Raw genomic sequence first — 17,172 nt, forward strand, 5'->3', positions numbered from 1 at the left:
TTTGCTTATAAAAAAACACATTGATCGGATATCGATAGCTATGTGATCAAAACAGTTTTTTTGTCAACCGTTAATTTATTCACCGTCTAATTTTTTTTAATACGAAACTGATTTGATCATATAGCTATCGATATCCGATCAACGTTATTTTTTACAGGCATATAGTACTCGACGAGTTCTACACATTGTATTATTCAGATTATCAAAACGGGACCCGTGGTGACCCCCATGGGCCCAACAGCATGGTCCAGTCCGGGACAGAAGCCATACCCTATTTTTTTGCTTGAAAAATGATAGATGGGTTGATTGTAGCTTGCAGTAGTTGGCTTTTGCTGAGGGAGAGGTGGAAGATTTTTATTATTATTAATTTTTTTTAAATATTTTAAGTAGTTAGATTTATTAATTTGTTAATAAAATTAATATACAGAAATATATCACTTAAAGGAGCCATCGTTAGTCCATTAGCTTTAATTCTTGATTTTGTTTTCATTGTATTCTAAGGTGAAACGACAACTTGCTACAAGATCCTTGGCTAGACGAAAAATTTGGCAATGCCATAGTTTGGTCCAAAAAAAAAAATTGCACTAAATTTTGGAAGATTGAAACTGATAAGCATTTTTTATTTGTTATTATACTAGTAATATAAACTTGCAATACTACTAATATAAACTTCTAAGTGGGTAGTGTGATTTAAATGGTTTGATGATAAAATTATAAATTGAATAGCGTATTAATGGATTGACAGATTGACAAATTATAATTTAAGCGATTTTGGACTAATTGACAAATATTCTATCTAATTATCAAGTATTTATATAATATATAATATTAATTTATATAATATTTTTCATATATACCATACAAATTAATTTTACATAATATTATTTATATATATATTTAATTACTAATTTGTAAAAAAATTTACACATTTCACTCTCACACTTATTTTTATTTTGATATTTCGATTAAATAAATATAAATGTATTAATTATAGTGGACGAAATGATTTTGAAAGCGAATTATAAATTTTAAAGTTTAAACTATAATTAACAGATAGAACAGTACTAATTGATACGAATCAATGCAATTTTAACCGATTATACAATATTTTGTATAATCCTACCTACAATAAGAGAGTTCTATCCAAATCCTAAAATGAAACAGAAAAGAAGAAAGAAAAATTACTAATACAACAAAAAATACAAATACACCTTTCCCATGACATGATGATAGTGACTAATTTTTATTTGCAATAACAGCCCCATTTTTCAAATACTTGACAAACTCATCCATGTAACCATCATGCAGTTTCTGATGTCCAGCCATCTTCGCAGCTTCTCTCAACCGAGCTCTCATTTCATCTCCTTCCTTGGACACCATAGCTAGTTTCAGAGCCTTAGCTATGTCGTCTCTGCTAAACGACCCATCTTCACTTCTGTCCACTTCAATCGCCAAACCCTTTTCAACCATCAACCTCGCATTCAAACCCTGATCGATTATCAAAGGAAGAACCACCATCGAGTGTCCAAATTGCAGTGTTTCAATCACCGATCCCCAACCTGCGTGAAACAGAGACCCTCCGATTGATGGGTGTTCCAGAATCTCTCTCTGCGGTGCCCATCCGAAGCTCACTCTCCCTCTCTCCAATGTCCGATCAGTGAATTCAATCGGCACAGAATCGAGATCTTCAATTGCCCAAGTGGGTTTTCTCAGAGCCCACAAAAATGGAAGCTCCGATTTCTCAAGCCCATGAGCGATCTCGTGAATTTCTTCTTTGTTGAGTTTACACTCACTCCCAAACCCAACAAAAAGAACCGATCTGGGTTTCTGATAATCAAGCCATTTGAAGATTTGAGTCCAATTCTCATCTCTGGTTTGTTTTTGAGCTTTATTCGATTTCAATGGCGGAAGCAAACCCACTGGAATCACAGGCTTCCCAATGATCTGCTCGAACAAGCTCAAATACTCACCCTCGATCTCTCTACAACTCCGAATCGCAACAGCTCTAGAACCTTCTAGAGTTTTCCCGACTCTTCCCGCCGCGGAGATCCCGGTCGGATTATCCCCAAAAAACCCGAAAAGAGCTCCGGCGGCTTCGAATCTCCGGTACGCCACCGCCGAAGGAAACGTGACCCACTCCGGCGGCGAAGTCAGGCTCTCGATGGATGATCGGACTCTTTTCTGACCCTCGCCGGAGAGAAACTCCGGCGGGCCGAAGAACACATTGGTCGCCGCCGAGAAAGCAGAGAAGGTCAATAGAGGAACACCCAAGTCTCGAGCTACGTCGGAGGTCCAATGGGGGATGAAATCGGAGATGATCCAGTCCGGCGAGAAATCGGAGACGAATTGCTTGAAGGGTTGGTGGAGGAGATCGAAGGCCATGGTTAAGGAGAGGAGTTTCTCCATGGGAATGTCGACGGTGGCTTCGGCGTTTTCCGGCAAGTCGAGCGGCGGAAGTGGAAGCGCCACCGGAGTGATGAGGGCGGCGAGAGGCGGCGGAGGGGTGGGGAGGCGGCGGAGATTGTTTGGGGTTGAGATGTAGGAGACTTTGATGCCGGCTTTGGCTAGGGATATGGCGAGCTCGTGAAATGGCATCATGTGACCGAATGCTAGCCATGGAAGGAGAACAACGTGAATTTCTTTTCTCTCCATTATTCTCGAGCTTTGTCTCACTTTCTCGCAAAATAAAATGAGTAATGGGGTGGGGAGTGATGATGCATATGTACATGAAACCAGTCCGACATGTCTCGCTTTTGCAATAGATGCACTGACAGGATGCTTGTTTAGTTGCATATAAATATGTTACTTTATTAATTTTTTATAAAAAAAATATAAAAAAAAATAAGAGAATAATATGATAATTTATAATAATATAATGATTTATAATATTTTTGTTATTAAGGTTTCGTTTAGAATATGAGTTGACTTTTAAATTTTTTTATTTTTTTGCCAATTTTTTTATTTTTTTTTGTCTATTTTAGTCTAGAGTCAAAAAGTTTCCGTTGAGATAAATTTTAAATTTTTTTAACTTTTGTGAGAGAAAAAATAAAATTATTATGATTTAAATGTAACATTTTAAATAATGTATTCTTATTCATTCGATCAAAATTTAAATCTTTATATTATGTGTATACTTAATGAAGTGTAATTTTAAATTAATGATAAATTGACTGTCGGTTATGATTTAATAATTTATTTGCCTCTCCTCAAATCTTGATCAACTCTTCAATCAAGTTTAAAAAAAAAATCTTCTTGGCATACAAGTTAAAACTTGCAATGGTGAGTCAATGTGATTAAAAATTATAATATATTTTGTTAGTTTATTAATTATTTTTCTACTACAATTTTGCTTAATTTAGTTTTTTTTTAAAATATTTTTTGTGTTATAGTTATTATTCACTCTGTTTGATTTAGTTTTTAAAATTTATTCTCTAAATGTTTTTACAAACTATAAATTAGTTTGATAAAAATATAAATCAAAAAATTAAATATTAATGAGTGACAATAGTTTAGATTAGATGTGGCATAACTGTAATATTATTATTGTTATTAGTTTAGTATTGGATGAAAACTTGTTTTACTTTTAAAATTTTATTAGATATTTAAACATTAACGAGGGACAAAAATTTAAATTGGATGTATAATGGATTAGTAATGAATATTTTTAATTATTTTAATAGATATTGGCATATATATTATCATTGGGTGTTTTAAAGAAGTTATTTTCATGCAAGTGATGTGAAACAAGTTTTTGTTTTTTGGTAAAAATAAGTGGTACAACTGACAATTTGCTTTTTTTTTTTAAACGTGTTGTGTTAAGATTAACACAATTATAAGTAGGCTAGGTTAGTATTAATATAGTTGACATGTTTAATTAAATAGGCCCTGTTTGTGTTAGATTGTTTTGACACAACATATAAACGACACAACAGATCACGATTAGGGAATCTGTTGAAGATGATTCGGTAATAACTGGCTTAATTTAGCTAAAACACAAATATGATGCACCTGGTGTAGATGCTCTTATAGTGCATTTTGTAGTGTCTCAAATAATGTTTTTGTTTGAATCAAAAAATAAAAAATAAGAAAACATCTTTTTTATTGTTTAAAAAAAAAAACACATAATTTTGAGAAGAGGAAGAAAGTGGCTATATATATATATATATATATATATTACACTACAAAGTGTACTATTGAGGATCTATATTCCCACAATTTATTCACAATATTATATAATTAGATTTCTCATAAATTAAAAGTTTATCAATATTAGAGATTCACATTTTACACTAATAAATATATTTATAATGTTGTGACAAAAGTGATAGGTCTCATATAATTAATAAAAAATTAACACTTATCAAATTACATCATTATAAGTTAAATTGTAAAAAAAATTTGAGAATTTCAAACTTTTTTTCTCGAAAGCCACACATAAAATATCATGTATTAGGGATACAGTTGTGGGTCTCAATTGAGCCTTACAATTTTTCTGCGATTGATGTTGTTGGACCGTCGAGCCCGGTCCCACCTTAATAATATAAATGGTTTCTTTTTCAAATCATAATGTGTAGATATTTTTGAAAAAATAAAATAGGTTCATTTGATAATGGTAGCCATGTAGTTTTGACATTTATTTGCAAATAAAAAATAAATGATAAATATTATTTGAAAATTAATTTTTTTTTTAATGATAAATGTAATAAACTAATGTGTATATGATTATTAGATTAGCTTAATTTTTTTTTATAAGTAATCTACACGTTGTAGTTTAAAAAATAAATGATTTGAATAAACCTATAATGAACGCTAAGAATCCAAATAGTAGTGTCCAATTCACTTTAAAATAATATTGTACTCTTTTTAAAATGACTCCAAAGAAAAAAAAAATCCAAATATTCAAATTATGGAAAACCTATGGTGTGATACCATATGCACCATATCATAAATTGGCATTATTTTATTACAAAATTTCATATTATTAACAGTAATCTCGCCACAAATTAATGCAATAAAAGATATTGTAATTAAGTCACAAACTTTTGTAACACTAGTTATAAATTTTAGACATTTATTATATTAATTTGTGACGAGATAACATATTTTATTATTAATATTACAAAATTTTGTTAATTTTGATAGAGAGCATAGAGTGGACACCATAGTTTTCTCTCAAATTATTGGTAGAGAGGTACGTGGCATATTTTCATCCTAGGAATTGAATGTCAAAAATACTTTTGAAATTTTAGAGATTTTTAGTTCAAGTTTCCTAATATTAAATTTTTACAAAATAAAAAACATATAACATTTACATAATAGTTAGGATCCCTTAATATTTTCATAGAGATAATTTTTCAACTCTTCACAAAGAAATTTTAACTCTTCAAAAAAAAAAATTGATAGAAAAATTTCAGCTCGCCACAGAGAAATCTATGACCACTTGAAATTTCTATGTGACACAAGCTGAAATTTCTTTAATAATATTAGGACAAACGTCTCTTTACCTCCATGTTGTTTGGATCATGTGCAATTTACCCCCTCACGTTTGGAAATGACTACATAACTCATTTGTGGTTTGTGGACTGAAGTACATCATTAGGTTTGTTAACGATTTAATGAAAAAAATTGAAATGGCCTTGTATTTTTGTCATTTATTTGGAAGGTAAAGTACACTTTAACCTCTTGTGCTTTATTTCATGCGTAATTTAACCCCTGTACTTTATTTCATGTATGATATACACCCTTAAAATTTTAAAATGAGCATATAATCCCTTTTATATCTGACACATATTTCACATTTACTGTTAAATTGAATGGAACATTCAACTACCATTTCTGATAATACCTTCTTTTTTGTCTCTATATATGTTTTAAATAGTTGTATTTATCAATTTTTATTAAAAATATTTTTTTCTCACACTTCCAACTTGACGTAGAGATAAGAAATGAGAAATGAAAGACAAAATATTTTTTTTTTTTATTTATAGAGAGTGATTGAGGCCCATTTTTTTTTCTTTTTTGGGAGGGGGGTTGAATTACTTCTTGTTTTTGTCTTCAATGATTTTTTTAAAAAATTATGTCAAAAAATTTTACTTTTTGAGTCCGTTTTGTCGAGACGAATCTAAAAAGTATATTTTTTTTTGTAAGAATTTGTCTTTTTTGAATTTTTAAAAAAAAATTTAAAAATTATAATTTTTCAATTCGTCTTGTTAAACTCAATTTATAAACCTAAAATTTTTTGAAATTTTTTAGAAGAAATTTAATAATGATGAAAATAAGTAAAAAAAAAAAAATTTGCTAAAAAAGCCACCTCCCAAAATATCCGTGGATTCTCTTTCAACAGTTGGAGTCATCCCCCAATTCCTATTTAAGCAGAGAGTTGAATAAAAAGGCTCTTGGAGTGATATTTTTGTGTTTTGACTCCTTAATTATAGCTAAAATGAGAATAGAGATGTTGGGGATTTTCGTAGAGAAATTTTAAATGGCTTCACCTATTAGATTTGTTAGAGCATTTGCAATGACAAATGTTATAATAGGATTGTTATTGTTAAATCATAGTAATGAATAGAAGTATTTTATTCAAATTATAATAATGGTGCTCTAATAGAAGGCTGTTATTTTTGTCATTTTAACACAGAAATTGATGTGTGGGATGTCCGGCTGGTTTTCTACAAAAATGGCGGACATGACGGATGAAGGAATGTTTTGCTAAGAGGGAGAGAGGGAAGGAGGTTTTTCATGTGAGTTGACAATTATGACAACTGTCAAAACTTGTGTCAAATTTAACATAATATTTAACATTTGTCAAATTTGACAGTTTCTATAACTTGCTATTGGAATAAAGTTTTTGCAAATTGCTATCAAATTATAACAATAACAACTTCAATAACTTGTCATTAGAGATGCTCTTGGTTAATGAGTCGGTGGGTTTGCTCCCATTTGGTTAATTTGGTTAACTCAAATTTAACTCTTATGGTTTTTGTTGTTTGTTTGTTGTTATTTTTGTTGTTCGTTGTTGTTTATTTAGAAGTCTCTTAATTTTCAAGTTACACTCATGAGATGGGTTCAAAGGTTAAAATGAAGATTGGCTCTGGTGATTTTGAAATTATAAATACCCAGTGTCAAAAATTATTTATTTAATAAAATTAACAATAAATAAATAAAAATTTCTAACTACTCTTTTATATAATAATTAATTTATCATAATTGCTAATTAAAATATATTTCTGATATCATTAAAAAAATTTAATTGACTTAATGATTTATTAATAAAATATGCAATTAGAAATTTAAAATTATGAAATGTAATTTTCAAAATTATAAGAGACAATTTATATTTTAAACAAATTTTAAGAGGTGTATTTATAATTCAACCTTGCATATTTATATAGTAGAGTTCATCATCTCATATAATTGGAAAATTATTCAGTGTGTTTGATTTTAATTTTCAGGATTCAATTTTTTAAAAATTGTGTTTTTTGTTTTTCATTTTTTTAAAAAATTTTTAGATGCACCTTATTTAGATGTATCTAAAAAGTAAAATATTTGTAAAAAAATATTTCAAAAAATAAAAAAATATATACTGAATTCTCGTATTTTTTTGATATTTTTATATTTAGTGAATTTTTTTTAAAAAAAATTGCAATATACTTTTTAAGCGTATTTATTTTAGGTATCTAAAAATTTAAAAAAAATTACTTAGAATATTAAAAAAATCAATAAAAATAAAAAAAATACGAAAAATAAAAAATTTCAATTTTCTGAAAGGTAAATCATGAAAATCCAAAATAAACAAACTAATTTGTTCGTTTGGGAAGTGGGTTGACTTTTGACTTTTTTAGTCTGAGGCTAAAAAGCCTCGTTTGGAAAGGACTTTTTGACTTTTTTGACTTTTGTGAGAGAAAGAATATAATGATTATAGGTTAGATGTAATGTTTTATCTTATTGAACTAAAAAGTCTATTTTATCTTTTTGTGAGTTAAATAGCCCCAAACTTAACCTAACCGTTCTTCCCACCATTATACTAAAGGCTCACTCTAGCCTATTTTGGAAAGTTAGAATTTTACTTAAAAATCAAAATTTTATTATAAAATGCCAACTCTTTTCTATATATTTGTATCAATATTGTTTGGGAGTTTTAATTTGAGAGTTTTAATATAACTCTAATAATGTGGAGAATATTCATGTGATATGGGAGCCCACATTCCTCTCTCTATTTCTCTCTACTCTCTCTTTCACCTCATTAGAGCTACTATTTTATAATTATGTATCGCTACTTTATTTGTATATTTATTTTTGTAAAAAATTAAAAAATCACTAAAAAAAAATAATTTTTACGACAACTCTCTGTCTACACCATCAAATATTTAACTCAATTTATAACTTAAGAGATCAATAGGGAATATTTAAGTTCAAATTGACTGAGATGTCAAGTTTAAGTTAATAATAGACTGATATTGATTAGTGTAATAATTTAACTCTATTAAAACTACCAACACCCTAAACATATTGATAAATTACAATTACACTTCCTTATATTTATTTAAAATACGAATTATCTTATATAGTTACGAAAATTACATAATATCCCTTAAAGTTTTAAATTTTATAACAAATGATGTCTTTTATTAACAAATCATCAAGTCAATTAATAATTTATATAATTTTATTATTTTATAAGAGCGTAGTTAAAACATTTATATTTTCAATTAATTCTATCAAATAAAAAATTCTTATAAAAGAAGTATTTATAATTTTTTAAACTACATAAAACAATCCATGTAATATGGGGTTTGTATCACTTTGATCCATGACTTTTTAATTGTGATATATTTGAAACTGGATTTTGAATCTTGTTCTAAATAAGGATAATAAAAAATGTTTCTTTTGCAAGCGGTCCATTTCAAGGGTAAAGTCGTCATACAACTTATTTTGTATTAGTTAATTTGTATGTTGTTTGAAATGTAATGGCATTTTTTTAATAAATAATGTTAGAACTTTCTTGATTATAAAATTATGTTTAGTTTGGTTTTGAGGAAATTTTTCTAAGAAATTAAAAGTTAAGTTTGTTACAAAAAATTAAAAACACAACCAAAATATCAAATTATTCCAAACTTCCAAATTCTAAAACTACTTTCAAAATACACAACCAAACAAATTTAAAAAATTTATAAACTCTCTTCCCAAAACAATTTTTAAAAACAACTCTCTCAGAATCAAACCAAACATACCCATAATTTTTATATAATTTTATCTTTTAAGAGGGTAGAAATATTTTTTTTTAATTTATTTTCGTTAAATTAAATTCTGTTTTTTCAAAAATCAAATATAGCGATGACTTTGATGTCGTTATTAAACCAATCTATTAAATCAAAAAATTCAAAACTAAAAACATTTTATATATTAAATATATCGATTACACATTAAAAACTTAACAACCATCTATTACATGATAACCATAAAAAAAATCTATTAGCAACTGTACGGAGAGCTGATATTCACTGAAGCCCGTACTCCTTGCGTCCAAGCTCTGCTTCTATCCGATTAACCTACGAACACAACGGCGGTGAGCTACCCGGCGGTGTGTTGCCGGAAAATCCCTCTGATGGTCAAGTTAGCACACACTCAGAGAGAGAGAGAAAGGAGCTGGATGAAGGTTAAAGTTTTTCTCACCAACTGATGTTTCATCCATAGCATGGAGGGCGCAGTCATTTTTATATACTTTCTGTGTTCACCTCTGCACCCATTCGTCTATTGACACGTGGAGCTGCTGACCCATCTGTCAGCGCAAATCCAGCTAAACACCACCTAATTAAACCGCCAGACGACATTGGCGGGAACGGGCAGCCCGGCGGCATCACCTTGCTCTCATATGACCGTGCTACGTAACAAGTCCAATAGCGCCACTCGCCGAGCTCCGTTATGACCGAGCTTAGCAGCCCCCTGTAATGACTGAGCACTTGCTCGGTTGGCTAGTCTGCGAAGGATCTTGCATGCCGATCTCAACGAGCAAACAATACGAACCGGGCTGGTAGAGAAGTTATCCCGGCCAAATCGGACCTGGGCTTTAACCGAGCGCACTGCACCTGGATTGTCCCAGCTTAGCTCGGCCCAAACATACACGGACCAATTTTAGCCCAGTCATTACCACGGCCCAAAGCCAGATTATGAAATCTCCCTCACAATTGCCCCTTAATTTTGTCCGCATTTGCGTGACCGAAATTACATTACAAGGACTTTTTGCTCGGTGGTTCACTTTGCTCGGTCTAGAAACCTCAAAGTTGGCAAACAAAGTCATCTCATTCTTAGCAAGTAAAATTAGCTCAGCAACTTCTTGAGCGAGCAAAATCAACTCGGTAAGGACTTTCAAAGTTAGCGAGGAAAGCCAGCTTAACAACTTGATTCTTAGCGAGCAAGATCAGCTCGGTAATGAACTCCAAGGTTAGCGAGCAAGGTCAGCTCGACGACTTTCTTCTTGACGAGTAAGATCAGCCCGGCGAGTAAGATCAGCTCGGCAAGGAACTCCAAGGTCGGCGAGCAAAGTCCGCTCCGCGACTTGCTTCTAGGCGAGCAAGATCAGCTCGGCAAGGAACTCCAAGGTCAGCGGGCAAGGTCCGCTTGGCGACTTACTTCTCAGCGAGCAAGATTAGCTCGGCAATGAACTCCATGGTCGATGAGCATGGTCCGCTCTGTGACTTGCTTCTTGGCGAGCAAGATCAGCTCGGTAAGGAATTCCAAGGTTGGCAAGCAAGGTTAGCTCAGTGACTTTCTTCTTGGCGAGCAAGATCAGCTCGGCAAGGAACTCCATGGTCAACGAGCAAGGTTCGCTCAGCGACTTGTTTCTTATCGAGCAAGATCAGCTCGGCAAATAACTCCAAAGTTGGCGAGCAAGGTCAGCTCGGCAACTTTCTTCTTGGCGAGCAAGATCAGCTTGGCAAGGAACTCCAAGGTCGGCGAGCAAGGTCAGCTCGGCGACTTGCTTCTTGGCGAGTAAGATTAGCTCGGCAAGGAACCCCAAGATCAGCAAGCAAGGTCAGCTCTGTGACTTGCTTCTTGGCGAGCAAGATCAGCTCGGCAAGGAACTCTAAGGTCGACGAGCAAGGTCAGCTCGGCGACTTTCTTCTTGGCGAGCAAGATCAGCTTGGCAAGGAACTCCAAGGTCGGCGAGCAAGGTCAGCTCGGCAACTTGCTTTTTGGCGAGCAAGATCAGCTCAGTAAGGAACTCAAAGGTCAGCGGGCAAGGTCCGCTCCGCGACTTGCTTCTTGGCGAGCAAGATCAGCTCAGTAAGAAACTCCATGGTCGACGAGCAAGGTCCGCTCAGCAACTTCCTTCTTGGAAAGCAAGATCAGCTCGGCAAGGAACTCAAAGGTCGGCGGGCAAGGTCCGCTCCGCAACTTGCTTCTTGGCGAGCAAGATCAGCTCGGAAAAGAACTCTAAGGTCGGCGAGCAAGGTCAGCTCGGTGGCTTTCTTCTTGGTGAGCAAGATCATCTCGGCAAGGAACTCCAAGGTCGGCGAGCAAGGTCAACTCGGTAACTTGCTTCTTGGCGATCAAGTTCAGCTCGGCAAGGAACTCAAAGGTCGGCGGGCAAGGTCTGCTCTGCGACTTACTTCTTGGCGAGCAAGATCAACTCGGCAAGGAACTCTATGGTCAATGAGCAAGGTCCGCTTGGCGACTTACTTCTTGGCAAGCAAGATCAGCTTGGTAAGGAACTCTAAGGTCGGCGAGCAAGGTCAGCTCGGTGACTTTCTTCTTGGCGAGCAAGATCAGCTCGGCAAGGAACTCCAAGGTCGACGAGCAAGGTCAACTCGGTGGCTTGCTTCTTGGCGAACAAGATCAGCTCGGCAAGGAACTTAAAGGTCGGCGGGCAAGGTCCGCTCCGCGACTTGCTTCTTGGTAAGCAAGATTAACTCAGCAAGGAACTCCATGGTCAACGAGCAAGGTCCGCTCAGCGCCTTACTTCTTGGTGAGTAAAATCAGCTCGACAAGGAACTCCAAGGTCGGTGAGCAAGGTCAGCTCGGCGACTTTCTTCTTGGCGAACAAGATCAGCTCAGCAAGGAACTCCATGGTCGACGAGCAAAGTCCGCTCGGCGACTTACTTCTTGGAGAGCAAGATCAGCTCGACAAGGAACTCTAAGGTCGGCGAGCAAGGTCAGCTCATCGACTTTCTTCTTGGCGAGCAAGATCAGCTCGGCAATGTACTCCAAGGTCGGCGAGCAAGGTCAGCTCAACGACTTGCTTCTTGGCGAGCAAGATCAGCTCGGCAAGGAACTCTATGGTCGACAAGGAACTCCAAGGTCGGGGAGCAAGGTTAGCTCGCTGACTTTCTTCTTGGCGAGCAAGATTAGCTCGGCCAGGAACTCTAAGGTCGCGAGCAAGGTCCGCTTGGTGACTTGCTTCTTAGCAAGCAAAATCAGCTCGACAAGGAACTTCATGGTCAACGAGCAAGGTCAGCTCAACGACTTTCTTCTTGGCGAGCAAGATCAGCTCGGCAAGCAAATCCAAGGTCATGAGCAAGGTCCACTCGGTGACTTGCTTCTTGGCGAGTAAGATTCGCTTGGCGAGGAATTCTAAAGTTGATTAAAACCATCAACAAACCTTTTGCTGAGTAAAATTCATCCGACAAGGAATTCCAGAGTTGATAAAATCATCAACAAACCTCTTATCGAGTAAAATTCATCCTACAAGGAATTTCAGAGTTGATAAAATCATCAACAAATCTCTTGCCGAGCAAAATCCGTCCGACAAGGAATTGCAAAGTTGATCAAAACCATCAACAAATCTCTTGCTGAGCAAAATCCGCCCTGCAAGGGATTTAGATCTTTTCATCAAAATGATTGTTAGTTGCCCCTTAAACCACACTAAATCCATTTGGCGAGGCAAAAATACAACAATTCTCAAGAAAATAGTCTACTTGTTTCATTGTGCCAATGGCAAAAAGAGTTACAAAAATAGAACTAAGAACGCAAATTTAGATTGGCAAAGTTCGTTGTTTTGAAAATGGATCGGCCATTTACATTCTGCTAGTTTTATGCCCCTTTTCCTTGGCCTTCTTACAGATGTCTTCCAAAAACCGAACTCCCTATATCTCTTCCATGGTGGTTTGCATGGCCATCATCTTGTCCGGCTGCGTGAACCTTTCGCACTACTCTCTTATTCTCTACTACCAAACTTGTCATCACGGTAGCTGTGGCTGCATCATTTTCGACTCGGATGTGCTCATTAATGTGTTGCATGTGCAATTCCATGGTTGACGGTTGATTCATTGTGAGCGAGTCTCTCAGTCGATATCTAACTGGAAGACCGCGCTTATACTGAGTAATTGCAAGGTTGGTCGGGCAATCAAGGATCTCGTTGAAAGTCTCCCAATACTTAGTGTTATACGCCTTCAAAGAGTCGTCTGGCTCCATCTTTACTCTCAAGAGATGGTCAATTTCCTTGGGCATTTTAGCATTTGTCTTAAATCTGGTGACAAATGCCTTTGCCAACTGTTGCCACCCCTCGATGCTCTCATCCGGCAGCCTCTCGAACCATTTTAGGCCAAACTCGATGGAAAAACATGGCACATGAGTGCATCGTTTCGCCTGTGCCCAGTCATAACCTGCCGGAAATGGCTTACGTACATATATGGATCAGTCTTTCCGTCATAGAGCGTGAACTTTGGTTGACGGAACCTAGAGGGAAGCGATACGTTCTCGATCTCTACGGAAAAAGAGGTGGCACTCAGCATTGCCAACTCTTTATTTGGTGGCGCGCGTGCCACCAAGCGTGGTTGTGGCATGGCGTCCCTTTCACTGGCTCGCCCTCTAGGGACCAGCCGCTGCAGTGCAAGCACCCTCTGCGCCTCCTGCTGGCAAGCGCGCTCTTCCAACACATCCCTTAAGTCTTTTGAACGATCGGAGCGAGAATACCTAGACGTCGTCGTCGGGCGTAAGGGTTGGTAACTGCTGTCCTGTGTGCGAGATATCGTCGCCGGTGCTACGTAGTCTTCAGCTCTAAAGCTTCTCGTGACGGAGAGTAAATGGGTGCAACGTCTATTAAGATTACCGGAACGGCAGGAATGGGCGTGCTCATTGTGGTTTCCCACTCCAGCAATGCCATTTCCCTTCATCTGGCGTCTCATGGCCTCCATCTCCATCGCTATTTTCTTGATGATGGTATTTTGGTCTCTTAGCTTGTCTTCCAAGTGTTGAATGTGTGAATCTCGCCATCGGCGACGCTCTTTTGGAATGACAGAGTGCCCAAAACTCCTTGCGCGCTTGTCTCGCGCATCCCTGGGAAGTCCTTGTGCGGAGGTGTCCAAATCAGCCATCATCAGAATGGCGGACAGGCCATCTCTGAGACAAACGGACTCTGGCGTGATGCCGTCGATGGTGAGTAACGGAATGTCGTCGTGGTTCGCCATAAAAGATGACCGGAGAAGCTTGAAGGACAAGGTTTTGTCTGTCGACTTCCCACAGACAGCGCCAATTGTACGAGGAGCTGATATTCGCTGAAGCCCGTACTCCTTGCGTCCAAGCTCTGCTTCTGTTTGATTAACCTATGAACACAACGACGGTGAGCTACCCAGCGGTGTGTTGCCGGAAAACCCCTCCGATGGTCAAGTTAGAACACACTCAGAGAGAGAGAGAGAGAGAGGAGCTGGATGAAGGTTAAAGTTTTTCTCACCAACTGATGTTCCATCCATAGCATGGGGGCGCAGTCATGCTTATATACTTTCTGCGTTCACCTCTGCACCTATTCGTTTATTGACACGTAGAGCTGCTCACCCATCTGTCAGCGCAAATCTAGCGAAACACTACCTAATCAAACCGCTGGACGACATTAGCGGGAATGGGCAGCCCAGCGGCATCACCTCGGCCTCATATGACCGTGCTACGTAACGAGTCCAATAGCGCCACTCGCCGAGCTCCGTTATGACCGAGCTTAGCAACCCCCGTAATGACTGAGCACTTGGTCGGTTGGCCAGTCTGCGGAGGATCTTGCACGTCGATCTCAACGAGCAAACAACGCGAACCGAGCTAGCAGAGAAGTTATCTCGGCCAAATCGGACCTAGGCTTTAACCGAGCGCACTGCACCTGGATTGTCCCAGCTTAGCTCGGCCCAAACATGCTCGGACTAATTTTAGCCCGGTCATTACCACGGTCCAAAGTCAGATTATAAATCTCCCTCACAGCAACAAATACAACCATCTATTATATAATAATCATCCAAAATTAGTAACAAAAACAATTACTCATTACATGATCATCATCCAAGTACATACTAAAAATTAATTTGGTAAATAAATAAATAAATAAATATAAAAGATTATCATTTTTATATAATTTTTTCTTTGGTGAGTATAAATAATTTTTAAAAATTAAAGATTATTTTTTTGACATTTATTTTGTCAAACTAGTTTATATTTTATTAAATTGACGACTTTACTTTTGAAATAGAGTAACAGTATTTTTAATTATTCTTATTTAGAATAAAATTTAAAATTTAAAGTCATATATATCATAATTAAAAAGACGTGAATCAAAGTGAAATAAAGTAACAGTGTTTTAATTATTTTTACTTAAAACGAAATTTAAAATTAATAATCAGATATATCACAAATAAAAAATCAAAAATTAAAATAAACGAATGGTTGGTGTAATTTGGCAAAGTAAACCACAGTTGTTGATGTACCTGTCTCAAATATTTTGGCCGACACGTGTTTTGGCCACCTACTACACGCGTTCATCGTGTATATATCATATCCGTTGAATTTTTTCAGCAAGCGTGCTTAGCCTTCATTTCACATAAGTTAAAATGAAATTTTTTAGTTAAAATAATTACAGGAAAATAAAATAAATTTTTTAATTTAATAAAATAAAATATCAAATTTAAATTATAATTATTATTTTTTTTTATAAAAGTCAAAAAACTTATCACAAACAAAATTTTTTAACCTTAAACTAAAATAATAAAAAAGTCAGAAAATTAATACACACACCAAACGAATCCGAAAGGAAATATCTCCTATTTTCTTTTCAACAAAATTCCTACAATTTATCATTATAATGTTTACTTTTACCAAAATTTTCTTATATATATATTTATATTTTATTTCCTTTCATATTTTTCTCTACCCCCTGTATCTATTTTGTATCCTTCTCAATTTTAATAGAGACGCGATTGTATTTTAAAGGGTATTTTGAAAAAAATAGTTAAAAGTTAATTTTTTAATTTTTTTTAAAAAACGTGTAAAAAATACGAGAGATGATGTGATTCAAAATAAGTTAAAGGCTGATAAGTGACTTTTAACCCACTTTTCAAAATAGGCCTTGTGATAGATTAAATTCAAAAACTAAAATAAAAAATCAACCAAAAATAAAAAGGTAAAAATTACACTCATCTCTTTTAAAGTTTGAAGAAAAAAAAAAATTAGTTTTAGAATTTTTATATAATTACATTAATCTCTCTTAATATTTTAATTCACATAATACTTAAATCTTGTTTGATCGATAATTCTTTAATTGTATAAACAAAAAAATATTACTATCATTGTTTTAATTAAAGTATATATTTATCTATCTATCTATACTATATATTAAGCAAAATGAGATTTTTAACCACAAGCCTTGTGAGAGTTTCAATCTTCCAATCTAATTTTTCTGATTTTTTGATTTAAAAAAAAATAAAAATCGTAGCATTTATTAACTTCTCCCAACTCCCAAGTCCTATCCTCATAATAACACTTTAATGTATTTAAAAAAAACATAAAAAAAATTCTTTGAAATCCAACACATATGAATTTCTTGAAAAGTCCCAACACATATGATTATTATCCCTCATAATAACACTTTAATGCATTAAGAACAAGCATAAAAAAAAAATTCTTAAAAAGTCCAACACATATGATTATTATCAAAATATTAAACTTTAATATAATATAATAAAAAAAAGACATTTAATTTCTTGAAAAGTCTAACACATATGATTATTATCAAAATATTAAACTTTAATATAATATAAAAAAAAGGAAAAAAAGAAGGCATTTTAAAAAAAAAGATATTTAAAAATCGCAAATCACATATATAGATAATTGTAAACACAATCTGTTCATAGCACGGGTGATATGTTAGTACTATATATTAAGCAAAAGGGGGTTTTTAAACCCCAAGGCCTGTGGGAGGTTCAA

The 17,172-nt window shown here is 34.8% G+C and overlaps 1 protein-coding gene across 1 annotated transcript; it reads right to left on the bottom strand.

Moving 5' to 3' along the window:
• Positions 1–1,006: 1,006 nt before the first annotated feature.
• LOC114269866 (putative UDP-rhamnose:rhamnosyltransferase 1) lies at positions 1,007–2,892 on the bottom strand. The gene has a single exon (XM_028211228.2). It carries the CDS (start codon positions 2,791–2,793, stop codon positions 1,237–1,239), a length of 1,557 nt encoding a protein of 518 aa, XP_028067029.2. The 5' UTR covers positions 2,794–2,892; the 3' UTR covers positions 1,007–1,236.
• Positions 2,893–17,172: the final 14,280 nt, after the last annotated feature.

Source organism: Camellia sinensis, chromosome 2, assembly GCF_055761805.1.
Source record: "Camellia sinensis isolate YWXY chromosome 2, ASM5576180v1, whole genome shotgun sequence".
NCBI lineage: Eukaryota > Viridiplantae > Streptophyta > Magnoliopsida > Ericales > Theaceae > Camellia > Camellia sinensis.